This window comes from Mobula birostris, chromosome 18 (assembly GCF_030028105.1).
Source record: "Mobula birostris isolate sMobBir1 chromosome 18, sMobBir1.hap1, whole genome shotgun sequence".
NCBI classification, from domain to species: Eukaryota; Metazoa; Chordata; class Chondrichthyes; order Myliobatiformes; family Myliobatidae; genus Mobula; species Mobula birostris.
The window spans coordinates 7,959,386-7,974,888 of record NC_092387.1 but is presented as its reverse complement, the minus strand read 5'-3'; the positions used below and the strand labels follow the sequence as shown (position 1 = coordinate 7,974,888).

General features: G+C 42.4%; 1 protein-coding gene across 1 annotated transcript in view; it reads right to left on the bottom strand.

The window, feature by feature from the left end:
- Positions 1-3,311: 3,311 nt before the first annotated feature.
- The window catches only part of LOC140211921 (furin-like), a 155,330-nt gene continuing 143,138 nt past the window's right edge, over positions 3,312-15,503 (bottom strand). The window contains exons 14-15 of the mRNA XM_072282136.1: positions 15,096-15,221; positions 3,312-9,323 (exon numbers count right to left, since the gene is read on the bottom strand). Coding sequence (XP_072138237.1) covers positions 8,755-9,323; positions 15,096-15,221 — 695 coding nt within the window. The 3' untranslated portion in view covers positions 3,312-8,754. The remainder of the gene's footprint in view (positions 9,324-15,095; positions 15,222-15,503) is intronic.

Below are 15,503 nucleotides of genomic sequence, written 5' to 3'. Positions count from 1 at the left end.
TCCGTGGTCTCGCAAGACTAATGGATGCCTTAAATGAGGGTCAAATTCATCTGCTGTTGTACTGCAGATACCTGATGGACACAGTGGTACAGTGGCAAGTATAATGCTCAACAGTGCCAGTGATCAGGGTTCAATTCCCATCACTGTCTGGAAGGAGTGTGTATGGTTTCCCCCATGAACATGTGATTCAATTTCTTTTCACATTCCAAAGACGTATGGGTTAGGACTGTGGGCATGCTACGTTGGCACTGAACTGTGCAGCACTCGTGGGGTGCCCCCAGCACAACCTTGGACTGTGTTGGTCTCTGGTGCAAAATGATGCATTTCACTGTATGTTTCAAAGTACACGTGACAAATAAAGCTAATCTTTTACAGAAGATTCTGAAGATGCTGGAAATCCACAGTCGCGCACAAGAAGCTGGAGGAACTCAGGTCAGGCGGCATCTATGAAGAGCATTAAAGAGCCAACGTTTTGGGCAGAGACCCTTCATCAGGACCAGGAACAAAGAGGGAAGAAGCCAGAATAAAGTGGGTGGGGGAGGGGGAAGGAGTACAAGATGGCAAGTGAGAGGTGAAACCAGTAAGAAAGAAAGTGTGTGTGTGTGTGTGTGTGTGTGGGGGGGGGGGGGTTGGTGGAAATTAAGTTAAAGCTGGGAAATGATACATGGAAAGGGTGAAGGGCTGAAGGAGGAGGAATAGGAGAGGAGAATGTGGGAGAAAGGGAAAGTCATGGACCAACATGTTAGAATGGGACTGGGAAGTGGAATTAATCATTTTAATTGTTGAGATTTATGCAGTTTGAAATGAAGAAGCTTCCTTTGTAGGTGGGTGGCATGGTATGTTAGCACAGCGGCTAATGTAACACTTCACAGAGTCAGTGATCGAGCTTCAATTCTGCCACTGTAAGGAGTTTATACATTCTCCCTACAGTGTAGGTTTCACCCAGGTGCTGATTTCCAAAGATCAGGGATCAACTGCATTCACCATATACACTTACATATATTAAGAGAATTTGATGTTAACATTCAACAATTATCAAAAGAATTATATAAAAATAAAGTTAGAAATTGAAGTACAGATATGGAATAAAATATGTAGAAATATATGCTAGCAAGGGTTAGTGACTGAAAGCATGGTGACGCTTGCGGGCTCCCCCAGCACATCCTCTGTGTTAATTGTTGACGCAGATGACAAATTTCATTGTAAATTTCTATGTATGTGACAAAGCTGGTCACTTAAGTGCACTGTAACACAGTGTGCAGTTGAGTTCAGTGTTCAGGATGCTCATATCCTTCACACATTTTATCATCTGCTGATCAGATTCAGCTTGCATTGATTGGAAAAGGACACTGGCAGGGATGATACCAGAGCAGCAATGGCTGGAATTTCTGGAAGCAATTTGGAAAGGCACAGGATATATACATCCCAAAGAGGAAGTATTCTAAAGGAAAGATGACACAACCATGGATAACAAGAGAAGTTAAAGCCAAAGAGAGGGCATATAGAGCAAAAATTAGTGGAAAATTAGGGGATTGGGAAGCTTTTAGAAACCAACAGAAGGCAACCAAAAAGTCATTAAGATGAAGATGGAATATGACAGTAAGCTAGCCAATAATATTAAAGAGGATACCAAAAGTTTCTTCAGATACAGTATATAAAGTGTAAAAGTGAGGCGAGAGTGGATATTGGGACTGCTGGAAAAGAATTCTGAGAGGTAGTAATGGCGGACAACAAAATAGCATATAAATTGAGAAAGTATTTTGCATCAGTCTTCTCTGTGGAAGACACTATAACTAGAGAGGATTCTTGGGAAACAGAGGTGGCTGAAGAGATCTTAGAGGCATTAGTAATGATCTTTCAAGAATCACTAAATTGTGGAATGGTCCTGGAAGATTGGAAAATTGCAAATGCCACTCCACTCTTCAAGAAGGGTGAGAGGGAAAGAAAGGAAACTATACGTCAGTTAGTTTGACCTCAGTGGCTGGGAAGATGTTGGAGTTGATTATGAAGGATGAGGTCTCAGGGTACTGGAGGCATATTATAAAATAGACCTTAAGGGAAAATTTTGCCTGACAAATCTGTTGGAATTATTTAAAGCAATAATGAGCAGGATAGACAAAGAAGAATTGGTTGATGTTTTGTACTTGGATTTTCAGGAGGCCTTTGACAAGGTGCCACATGAGGCTGCTTAACAAACTATACTAGCCCATACTATTTCAGCAAATATTCTAGCATAAGGCGTTGGCAGGAGGCAAAAAGTGGGAATAAAAGGAGTTTCTTCTGGTTGGCTGCCAGTGACAAGTGGTGTTCCACAGGGGTCTTTGATGCGTTACATGTCAATGATTTAGATGATGGAATTGATGGCTTTGTGGTCAAGTTTGCAGATGATATGAAGATAGGTGGAGAGGCAGGTAGTTTTGAGGAAGTAGAGAGGCTACAGAAGGACTTAAAACAGATTAGGAGAATAGCTAAAGTGGCAGATGAAATAGTGTTGGGAACTGCAATTTGGTAAAAGAAATGAAAGGGTTAACTATTTTCTAAATGGAGAGAAAATACAAAAAACTGAGGTGCAAAGGGACTTGGGAGTATTTGTGCGGGATTTCCTAAAGGTTAATTTGCAGGTTGAGTTTGTGGTGAGCAGGCAAATGTAATGTTAGCATTCATTTCAAGAGGACTAGAATATAAAAGCAAAGATGTAATGTTGAAATTTTATAAAGTACTGGTGAGGCCTTAAGGAGTATTCTGAGCGGGTTTGGGCCCCTCATCTTTGAAAGGATGTGCTGAAACTGCAGAGAGTTCAAAGGAGGTTCACAAAAATGATTCCAGGATTGAATGGCTTGTCATATGAAGAGTGCTTGATGGCTCTGGGCCTGTATTCACGAGAATGCAGAAGAATGACAGGTGACTTCATAGAAACGTATCAAATGGTGAAAGGTCTTGAAAGAGTGGATGTGGAGAGGATATCTCCTATGGTGGGAGAGTCCAAGACCTGAGAACACAGCCTCAGAATAGAGGGGCGTCTATTGAGAACAGAGATGAGCAGGAATTTCTTTAGCCAGAGTGGTAAATCCATGGAATTCTTTGCCACAAGCGGCTGTGGTGGCCAAGTCTTTATGTATATTTAAGGCAGAGGTTGATACTCTTGATGGATCAGGGCATGAAGACAAATGGGGAGAAGGCGGGAAATTGGAGCTGAGAGGAAGACTGGATCAACCATGATGAAATGGCGGAGCAGACTTGATGGGCCAATGGCTAATTCTGCTCCTATATCTTACGATCTAAATGGAGAAAGAAAACAATACATTGTTGCTTTGAAAAAGTCTTTAATTTCTTTAAGTAGATCTATGACAATATTTCCACATCCATTAAATAATGAGTAATTTGTTTTAAGCCATTTTATATTACAAGAAAATTACTGTGTACTATATAATATTGTACAAAAATATGTCTGTTTACTTATCTTAGTAAATCATCCAGAATATCAGCATTATAGCAATAGGACTTCACATCACAGCAAGCAGTCATCATCTGTATTTTAGTGCAATGCACTGTGGAATAAGACTGGAACTGAGTTTATGCAGCCCTTTTAATTTAGTATCTGTGATTTATTTTGGGTTCTAATTTTTCTCTCCCTCTGCAACCCAGTATCTCCCCAATTTTCTTCCCATCTCGACCAAAGGCTTGACACCAAGTAATGAGCCCAAGTGTCTATGTACAGTGTATGAATAGGTAATTGACTACACAAGGCATCACAGTGTAGCCCAATAACCAACTTGTGCACTTTAAAATGGCAGTCACTGAATTACGAGGATGTTGCCAAGACACCAATGAATTGGTGATGGGAAGAGGTTGGACAGACTAGCTTTCTCTTGGAGCACTAAAGAGGGAATGAGGTTAATAAAATAATAAGGGGCAGAGACAGGGTGGACACACAGTCTTTTCCCCCTAGGGTTGGAGAACTACAACTCATTCCTTCCAAGCCTTTGGTCAATCTTTCAACAAGACCTGATTTTGTGACTGCTTTATGGGCACTGCAGTTAATGTACAAGACAAGATCTGGAATGATTAAATATATTAGTGCAATGCAACCACACTGGAGTGGGGAGAAGGGGGAGAGGAGACCAGAACCCATTGAGGTGCTGTCATTTAGAATGAATTATAAACCATCTCAATGTGCAAATATTTCAGCAAATTTGTTTTTATCTAGCTCGGGCAAAGTGTAATGGTGACTGAGCAACCAGCAGGAATGCGAAGAACTAATGATTATTTGTAAATTTCCAACTAATTATGGAGATACTGGGGTAACTAGCATTTGCACAGAATACTGCCACAGGAGCTGTGCAGAAAGGTCAGGAACCACATTGATCTATTCCTTAATTTTTGCATATTCTGCTGCATCAATAAGTTGTTCAGAAAAATCCAGACAGTATGAAATATTTTATCAGCTCTTCCTTCCAACTTAGTACGACGATAGATTTGGGCTTGTGTTTTAACCAAATGCTGGAACAAGTTTCCCAGGACAATGCTGACCTGTTGAGCACGGTATCCGGGGTTGATCAGTAGACTAAAGTGCATTGACAAATGTCAGAAGGTGGAGCTGTTTAACATTTGACAGTGAAAAGCTATGTTGGGGATGGACACAATGGAGCAGAGTCTGAGGTAATTGCTCTAAATGTGGCACCAACAATGGAGCGCAGGTCAGGACTTGGGCAGCAAGACACCTCCACGAGTTTCGAGGAGTACCCGCACAAGATGGCTGCTACACCATTATGAAATACAGCTCTGCTCCCTGTCCGTCCATATCCCCACCTGGGTATCCCACAACACACTGCAAAATATAGCAGATTAGGCGATGTCACTCCATCTCCTTACCCAACACAGCACTGGGACAATCAACTCCCCTGACGGACACACACACATATACTTTGATTCTTTTACACTTTAAGTTGCATATTATCAAATCATGGTTTATAATATATATATATACATATATATATTACAATTTACAACATATACCTGCCCCCACCCCAAGGCCTGTAATTATATTGCTTTTATTAAAATAATAGTTACATGGTGCCAAGTTCAAAGAAGCCACAGTGACCCAGCTTAACCAGGATTTCAGTAAGGGTGCCACACATTGATTTTAGTGCCTGATATTGACATAGAAAGAGAATTGTGCATATGAAAATAGTGCAAAGTCAAGAGATAACCTAATGATTTGCAAGGCTGTTATACGACACATGCCTGAACTGTCTCTTCCAACACTCTTAAACCCTCTGTCTGATCTGTGTGTTAGCCAGCTACTCAACAGGGTTTGCACAAATGCCAACAAAGTGGCTTTCATCCTCCAGTGTAATGCCAACACTTGTCACTTCTTCATAGGTTAAGGATATACAACTGGACATCCCTGCTGAACACATTATGAGAACCTCCTACGCGTGAGACAACTGTCAGCCCACTGGGAAAGAGCCCCACTGCCAGGTTGGGACCCATTGCTCACACGTACACATTTAAGCCAGAATACTGATACCAACCCAGGAGCAGGAGCTTTTGAAAATTCTTCACTTTCCCTGGCTTTGGTCAATAGAGGACAAGACTTCTATTGCACAGTTCATAGTTAGCCAGGGTCCAATAGAACCCCTCTCACAGTACCTCATTTGGCTTGTCAGAACAGTGGCAATACAATTACAATGTTTCACTGTAGACATGCTTCACAATTTGCAAAGTTATCCTGCAGAATAAAATTTAATTCCCCACGTGCAAAAACATTTCACTAGCCCAGTTAAGTACAGGAAAACACCCAGTTTTTCAAGGTTCAGCTAAATTCTCTCCATCCCAAGTAACTTGTGCTTTCAATTCTTTCCCCCATCACCTTGACAATGAATTTGAAATTGGTTAAATGCCCAATTAACACAGTTGGAGATGTATCATAAGAACTCAATGATATTCCACTAACTATTCCTGGCAGTAACCATTCTGTAATTGAAGCTCAATTCAACTTTCTTGAAGCTCTCCCGGAACCTGTGATATGCTATGAGCTGTATCAATGCTGCCTAGAACTTTTATCTGATCACCACAGCTGTGAAAATGTGCAAAGCAGCTCAAGGGTCAGAATGCGGCCTTCCTGCTTGTGTCAATCGTTTCCTTAATCTTTCTAAAGATTGAAGGTGCAGTGCTATGGGAAGTGTCTTGGTTAATCGTGAAAGGTCATGAATTGCAGGATTGGTCAAAGTTTGATTTTGTTCTGCACTGTACCAATGCAAGTATATTAGACAAGCCAAAAACAAGAATGACCAGAATCTCCCCTGAAAACACAGCATTAACTACATTTCATGTTGGCAGCTACAGCAAAGCTCTGAGTAAGGATTGGTGACCAACTCCTCCAACTTGTAAATAATTTATCGGTCTCATCCATTATTATTGATACATGAGAAAAATAATGTAAATTCTTGAAAAAATTCTGAGACAATGCCCTTGCTTCACTGAGAGAACTGTTGGTGTCAGTGAATCACCCTGAGACAGACTCGATGATTTGGGAACGCCTTTGACCCAAAGTTCTGAACTCCCACTTTGAAAAAGACTTATCCTTACTCAAACCCAGTGATGTTTTGTGCTCATTGTATTTGCTCAGACTCTGAGGATCAACATTTTTCACAGCTATTTGTCACAACTTTAAGCACGTTCTCTCAGGCCAGGAGGCACGAATGGTAAATGGGGATAAATAAACCTTGTTTAAACTGAGCTAATGAGGTAGAAACACTACATAACTGTACGGGACATTTCAAGGCTTCATTTCATGACTCAGTCAGCAGGTACAAATTTGTGAACTTCATGTTCAGAATGGGGAGAGAGGTTCCCAAGTGGACAGTTCTATATCACAGGTGGTTTTTGCCAAAATCATATAGTGAGGGCAAGTACAGCACTTAGACATAGGATAAAGTTTCCTGTTTTCTGTTAAACACTCTTGGTACGTAGAGTGCAGGTCAGACACTGAGGAAAATTCCACTGTTTCGTATACTGCTAATTTACTTCTGCTCCAGGTACAACAGCTTGCGACCTTCAAACCATATTGCCAATTAAACAAATTAAGAGTGCTCTGTATGCTACAGGTGTCCACTGGAATTAAGTGGAGAGCAGACTTTACATTAAATCAGATTTTTGGGACTAGAGGAGAACTCTGATCTTTCCAGATAGACCTGTGTAGGGTACCAAAAGAAGATTCTTAGTCACTTTGTCACCCATTGGGAATATTTCCACTAAATGGTAGAGACAACAGTGTCTCCTCAGCACATGGAATACTTTGAGGAGTGTGGCTCAATGAAGAAGAAACGTGTATCAAATATACTGGGAAAGGTTAGGAGAATGGGAATCCCACTGTTTTAATCACATGAACACTGGATTTAAGCCTGCCTGACTTTGCTCTTTTAGTCATATAAACAAGCATTTCCTTTCCCATGAAGAATGTAAGCCACGTGCTTACAACCAGTGCTTCAAATAAAATAATAAAAGTTCGATCTGAAAATTGCAAGCCAGGTAGGAACTAACATCTATATAAAGTGCTTTTGAGGAGAGGTGTACATCAACACCTAAATTGCACGGTGTGCAATGAATAGGGAGGTGGCATCCTGGGTATCCAAAGTGGTACACTACTCCGTAAGAATTAACAAGCCCTCTCTCCCCCAGCACTATTCTCAAAACCATACACCCACTGCATAGGTGATAAGTTTTGATTTACCGTCCATCCCTTTGGTCACCAATTCAGTCACAGGTTTTGCCTCTTAGAGTCTGTATGGACAGCTGCACAGCCAAGGAATCTTGCAGAAGAAAGGAAGCTGTTGCCTGGATTTGATACCAGACCTTGTCTAAGTATGGGACATGACAATCTCCCTGGGAATACCAAAGATTGCACAGCAATGAGCCACAAAATGAGCTCCATACTTAACCTCTGATAATTTTACTCCCCCAGAACTGCCTGTGCCCAACCTCCGCTGGAAAGCAAAGGTGTTATACAGGAACACTCCCCACGTCTCTGCTGACAGTGTTGGTCTTTGGGTTTGGGCTGCAGAAGGAAATGCCTTTGGATGAACGGGATCAAGATCAGACTTGACTTGCATCCATATGCACTTTCAGCAGGAACAGTTTTGACAGCCCCCACTCTGTCGAGCCTTAATCCACAAAGTTCCAATGCCTCAACACTACAAGTCAGAGAAAGAAGTATAAATTACTTCCAACTTCAGCCACAGTTCAGTGAGGGTTTTAAGGGATGGAAGTTTTAATTTTTTTTTAAAGTGCAAAAATGTTACCCCTTGAAACTGTCACTACTGCTACAGAACTAAATCACTATCAAATATTAGAAAGGCTTCAATTTTCAATCAAAGTGATTAAAATAATTTTCCAATAATTTTCTAAACTGCAAGAAAAAGTCCACTTAATTAAATGACTTCAATGTAACCAAATCACTTGTCAATTTTATACACAATTTTGGGATTTCCTACCATTACTATTCAACCATTCTGACCATATCCTGCAGAGAAATCTGTACCTACCTCAGTTAAGAGCTGTGAAAAATGCCCAATTTCCAGTATTAAACAGTTCAGCTACAAGGGACCATGCCCAGATGTTTCAAATACCCATGTTCCAGATAAAAGCGAGTGTGTGGATTTCTTGTCCATTAGAGACACCTTTCCCTGAAGTCTATGAAAATGATAGATAGGTAACCCTTCATTACTTAGAGGATACTTTTGAACAAAAATATTAGAGGACACTTTGTATTTTCTTTAAAAAAGCCATTCTCTCACTTTGGCCCTCAACATCAAATTCGTCGCAATCCGATTCGGATAAATCCCCGTCCTTCCAGGTGTCAGGAATTCCTTTATAAGATATAATCCCTTTACCATTCTGAAGTGTGTAGACCTTCACCTTGCTAAACTGGAATCCTGATCTCACCTGAAGAACGACAAATATTATAAAAAAGACCATTATAATAAAGGCACAGATGGTTAATGCAAACCATATTGGTACGTGGGAGCCAGTCAGAGGCTCCACAACTTCCTCATCTTCCAGGGGCGACTCTCTGCTGACTTGCATCTGAGGCGAGCAGTTCAATTCAACTTCATTGTAGTGTGAATGAGGAAGGCAGGAAAGGCAGTGATTGGCAGTTAAGCCGTTGCATGTGCGGCAAGAAGAATGACAAGGAAGGCAGGCCAAGACTTTTGGAAGTAGTTCGTTGTTTACGAGGGGACCGTCGATGATTCCTTTGTGAAAACCAGGTGGGCAATTTTCCACACAGCTTTGTTGGTGCAGAAAAAATGCTTCATTACATTCTATGAGAGAAGAGAAATAAATACGTCAGGAATAATTTTAGTAGAGACTGCTTTGTAGCTACTGAAATGGGACAAGACAGAAGAATATAACTACTTAATGCTGGACTGGATATAATGCAAGATCATTCATTAATTTGCCATTCATTTTGGTTCAAATGATCAAAGTTCAAAGTCTGGGGCGTCTCTAATCTTTTCACACCGTAAGATGTAGGAGCAGAATTTGGCCATTTTGTCCATCAAATCTGCTCCACCATTCTATCATGGTCTGATTTACTATCCCTCTCAACCCCATTCTCCTGCCTTCTCCCTGCAACATTTGACTAGTCAAGAATCTATCAACCTCCACTTTAAATATAGCCAATGACTTGACCTCTTCAGTGTCTGTGGTAATGAATTCCACAGACTCACCACATTCTGCCAAAGAAATTTCTCCTCATCTATGTTCTAAAGGAATCATGTTGGAGTCTTTTAAAAGTTGTGATTCAACCAGAACTGTACCAGGCACAGCAAAGGGGATTTGACTATAATTCTGTATCACAATCTTAAATAGCCAAGATTTCAGAGGGTGTTTGCACTTACTATTAATTCTTTGCACTGCTTGAAATAGCAGTGAATAGTAATTCAAGCAAAACCAGTGTTCAGCCTCTGGTGCACATCACTAAAGTAACACTGGGCTGATTAACCCTTTAATCATCATCATGAAGGATCTCACCTACCCTGCTCACGGACTGTTTGTCCCACTCCATCAGGGAGAAGGATACGTAGCACCCATGCCAGGACCACCAGACTCGGACACAATCACCTTCCCCAAACAAGGCTGATCAACCCCTCCACCTACGAACCCATGCCTCCACACCCCAACAACCACTATTTTATCATTTTGTGTCAGTCACCTTACGTACAGACACTCCTGAATCCATGTGCATAAGCTATCTTAAGTATTTATATTTATTGTGGTTTTTTGAAAAAAATGATTGCATTCTTTATCTTGTGCTTCATCAGATCCACAGTAACGATTATTTTGTTCTCCTTTACACTTGTGTACTGGAGTGACATTAAACAGTCTTGAAATAGTATGCTGGAGCATGCATACTTGTCAATGAACAAGTACAACTAAAAGCTGTTACTAATGTAAAACACTGGTCATTGCTCCAATTTATACCCATTAAGCTGGCTGGTTCCCTTTGATGTTTTCCTGCAGTGGTTGCCTTCTCCAGCTCCCAACTTCTGACATTGGCATTTAGAAAGGAAAATAATTAAACCAGTCTGGGACATCATCCAAAAAAAAATTATCAGCATTTAGTTGAAGGATCATTGACATTTCAAGGAATATTGATTTTTTTAATTAAGTGCCTTATTATTTGTTTTTGGGGTGTGGGAAGCTCATTTTGATAAGGATAACACTTCAGGCTTCAGCAATTTACAGACATTCTGCACAAACTTTTAACAAGCCATTTCTCATACTGGAGATAACATCTGCATTTTAAGGCAACACGCACAAAATGACAGAGGAGCTCAGTAGGCCAAGCAGCATCTATGGAAAAGAGCAAATAGTCAATGTTTCAGGCAGATCCCCTTCATCAGAACCGAAAATGGGAAGTAAAATTGAAATGGATGGCCAAAGGGAGATCCTGCTTTTTCTGTTGATACAGCATAGGTGCTCGGCGAAGCGGTCTCCCAATCTACGTCAGGTCTCACTGATATACAGAAGGCCACACCAGGAGCAAAGGATACAGTAGATGACCCCAACAGACTCACAGAATAAAGGCTGATTTATACTTGTGCGTCAAATGTACACCGTAGGGTGACGTGCACCTCCTCAAAAATGTAACTCACGTGTTGCGGCGACGCAGACCGTAACAAGTGTGATTGGTCCACTTGGTAGAATCGCATTCGCGGTTGCTTTTCTCCGCCATGTCTGTACGTTGATGCAAAATAAGTGGTTGGAGACGATAAACCAAATCGTCAAATCTACCTGCCGACATCCGAAAATATTTGAAATGCACTTCCTCGTCCATGTCTCTCACGAAGAAACTCAACACAGTGGCATAGAAACCCCACCGCCAACTAGTGTTTTGGCGGTGAACTGCAGAACAACGCAGACACAACTATACATGCTCGCTACAGCACAGGGCTACGCAAAAGTATAAATCAGGCCTACGGCGTAGCCCATACGCAAAAGTATAAATCAGCCTTCAGTGTTGCCTCACCTGGAAGGACTATTTGGGGCCCTGAAAAATGGTAGCAAGGGAGGTGGTGTAGGGGCAGGTATGACACTTGTTCAGCTTGCGAGCGTAAGTACCAGGAGGGAGGTGTGCTTAGTGGTGGGATCCCATTGGAGATGGTGGAAGTTACAGAGAATTATGTGCTGGATGTGGAGGCTGGTGGGGTTGTAGGGGAGGACAAGAGGAACCCTACCCCTGGTGGTGTGGCGGGAGGATGGAGTGAGGGCAGATATGTGCAAAATGGAAGAGATGTGGGTGAGGGAAGAGTTGATGGTGGAGGAAGGGAAGCCCCTTTCTTTGAAGAAGGAGGACATCACATTAGTTCTGGAATGAAAAGCCTCATCCTGAGAGCAGATGTGGTGGAGACGGAGGAACTGAGAGAAGGAAAAAGATTTTTACAAGTGAGAAGAGGGATAGTCCAGGTATACAAGTGACAGGGTGGGAAGACCTATAGTGCAGGTAATATTAATCACAAAATTTTAATCCCACTCTCAGACTTTTCCCCCAATTAAAAAAAAATCAGATTGAACATGTTTGTTAATTCAGTCAGTGAGTGCTGTCCCGAATCCAGGGTTGGCAGCTATGCACCTCCATCTTCTTCAATCTTGCGATAGCACTGAGTACAGCCTCTCCTCCAGTTTGTTCTCGCTGGCCGCCTTGACACCGCCCGCCGCCGCCCCGCTGAGCTCGAGCCCAAGGCCGTACCGGCCTCCAGCCACGGCCGCTTCTTCAAGCTCGGCCCTTCCTTAGGCGGAGGCCTTGGGCAGGTCCAAGCACACCGTGCAGCCCCCAAGTTCATCATGTCTCTTCTAACCAGGTGCATAGCATACGATTCGTAGATACGTGGTGAGGCTTTAATCTCTTCCACGGAAGATGGCCGTTGGCTCACAAGGAGCTCACTCGCCCTTTGTCAGGTTTTGTTTTTTTTAGTCCTGCTGGGTGTCCTCACACCCGCCTCACCAGACTAGTCCGGTGGGGGAGCCGGCCCAAGTCGCCGACCACTCGACCACAGACCCCGGCCGAGCACCAGGCACCCGCCCCCTGCCAAGTGTTAATTCATACTCCTTTAAAAATGCCTGAGAGCAGAGTAAGGTGTGAAACAGAAAGTGAAAGAAATTAAAATGACAAAAAGGAACCAGTTAACTTCAAAGAAATGTAATCCATATTTAAGGTCACCTTTTAAAAAGCTGCCCCAGCCAAATTTGGCTCAAAGGGATTTATAAACACCAGATTACCTTTGCAAAATGTCTTATCATAGATCATTACAGTGCAGTACAGGCCACATGGTCCACATTTTAACCTACTACAAGATTATCAAAAAATAATCTGTGGGATTTAAAATCTGTTTACAACCCAGTAGTCAGCAGTTTAAAAGAAACTAACAAAGCTATATCTGCAAAGCAAATTCATGGTGGTCAGAATTTTTTAAAGAATGTTAACAGGGTGCACAAATAAAATGAACTTTGAAAAAGATTTTCAAACCATTTTTTCAATTATTTTCTAATGATAAAATCCAGATGTCTCAGTCCCCAAGACTTAGCACAGCTCCGATGTCTGGCTGTGGAAGTGACATAAAATGGAGCTACCTTACTTAAACTGAGGACACTGACACCAGGCCCAGCGTGACCTTAGCACGAGAAAATCTGCAGATGCTGGAAATCTAAGCAACGCACAGAAAATGCTGGTGAACGCAGCAGGCCAGGCAGCATCTATAGGAAGAAGTACAGTCAACGTTTCGGGCCGAGACCCTTCGTCAGGACTAACTGAAAGAAGAGATAGTACGAGATTTGAAAGTGGAAGGGGAAGATCCAAAATGATAGGAGACAGGAGGAGGAGGGATGGAGCCAAGAGCTGGACAGGTGATTGGCAAAAGGGATACAGAGCTGGAGAAGGGGGAGGATCATGGGACAGGAGGCCCAGGGAGAAAGAAAGGGGGAGGGGAGCCCAGAGGAAGATGGAGAACAGGCAAAGGAGTGATTGTGAGAGGGACAGAGAGAGAGAGAAAAAAAGGGGAGGGAATAATAAATAAATGAGGGACGGGGTACGAGGGGGAGGTGGGGCATTAGCGGAAGTTTGAGAAGTCGATGTTCATGCCATCAGGTTGGGGGCTACCCAGACTGAATATAAGGTGTTGTTCCTCCAACCTGAGTGTGGCTTCATCTTTACAGTAGAGGAGGCCGTGGATAGACATATCAGAATGAGAATGGGACATGGAATTAAAATGTGTGGCCACTGGGAGATCCTGCTTTCTCTGGCGGACAGAGCGTAGGTGTTCAGCGAAACGGTCTACCAGTCTGCATCAGGTCTCACCAATATATAGAAGGCCACACTGGGAGCACCGGACACAGTATATCACCCCAGCTGACTTACAGGTGACGTGTCACCTCACCTGGAAGGACTGTCTGGGGCCCTGAATGGTGGTGAGGGAGGAAGTGTAAGGGCATGTGTAGCACTTGTTCCGCTTACAAGGATAAGTGCCGGGAGGGAGATCAGTGGGAAGGGATGGGGGGAACGAATGGACAGGAGAGTCGCGTAGGGAGCAATCCCTGCGGAAAGCAGAAGGGGGGCGGGGAGGGAGAGATGTGCTTTGTGGTGGGATCCTGCTGGAGGTGGCCTTCACACATTGACATGAACTGGAATTTGATCACTGCTGCCCAATCCTTCACTCTACCTGCAGAAGCAGACTACAACCCTCCTACTGCTGACCAGTCAACAGGCAGAGCCTAGTCTAATTTAAATAAAGTGCACTGACCATCAAGAGGCCAGAAGCTGATGATTTTTAAACATGTTAACAACACATCTAGGGATAGGCAATGGGAGCTTGCAGTGTAAATTGTTCTTACATTTTACCAATAGAAGATTTATGTTTGATCAGTTCAACCGAGTCACTTCATCTATTTACTATTAATCAACAACTTCACGAGAACTCGCACCATTCACACCCCTCTTTGCATTGGCAGCACAGCAGTGGAAACAGCGCAGTTTCAAACTCCTGGGAGTAAACATCACGCACAAATTCTCGTGGTCCCAGAACACATTATACACAATCAAGAAAGCTCATCAACACATCTACTTTGAGGCAGCTGAAGAGAGCTGGACTCTGCACATCTATGCTCACATCATTCTATAGATGTGCAGTAGAGAACATCTTAACATGCATGTTAGCTCCTTCAGTTAGTCCTGACGAAGGGTCTCGGCCTGAAACGTCGACTGTACCTCTTCCTAGAGATGCTGCCCGGCCTGCTGCGTTCACCAGCAACTTTGATGTGTGTTGCTTGAATTTCCAGCATCTGCAGAATTCCTCGTGTTTACGTTTTTAAAGTAACTTATAGAATCACTTGGCCTGGAAACGATGACCTTTTGTTGTGCTTAATGGGGCATAAAATAACCATTGTTTTTTCTTGTTTCTTTTTGTAAAGTGTTTTATAAGAGGTGTTAGATGGAGCAAGTTTGAGACCCTAATCCAACACATTCCAATTTTTCCCAGTTTCTCCTGTAGAGGGCACTCCCAGGCAGTGAAATTCAACCTGTTATTTTGTTTACTTACCCACACACACATGCTGAGAGTTCAGTGTTTTGCAGTTGTCTGGCAATGTGATATTTGTAGCTTTCAGCTGGTCATAGTTAACTGGTGCTGTACCATAAAGAACCAGGGTAAACTGCCTCAGCGTACCTGAATAAAGTAATGCACAAAGATTTTAGGTTGCAAAATAACAGCCAGACATCTTTTTAAAAGTACACACTTAAGAAGTTTATAAGAAAATAAAAGAAATTTCAAAAGATTTTTCCATTTTCAAGAAAATAGTCATTAAATGAGAAAGCAATGGAATTGCATCTTGAACACTCATGAAATGTCAGGCAAATCTCAAGCAAGACTTCCTCATCTCACGTTGATGAACACTAAACATTGCATTCAGGATTTTAAGTGCAAATTCAAAGATAGTTCGATGAATTA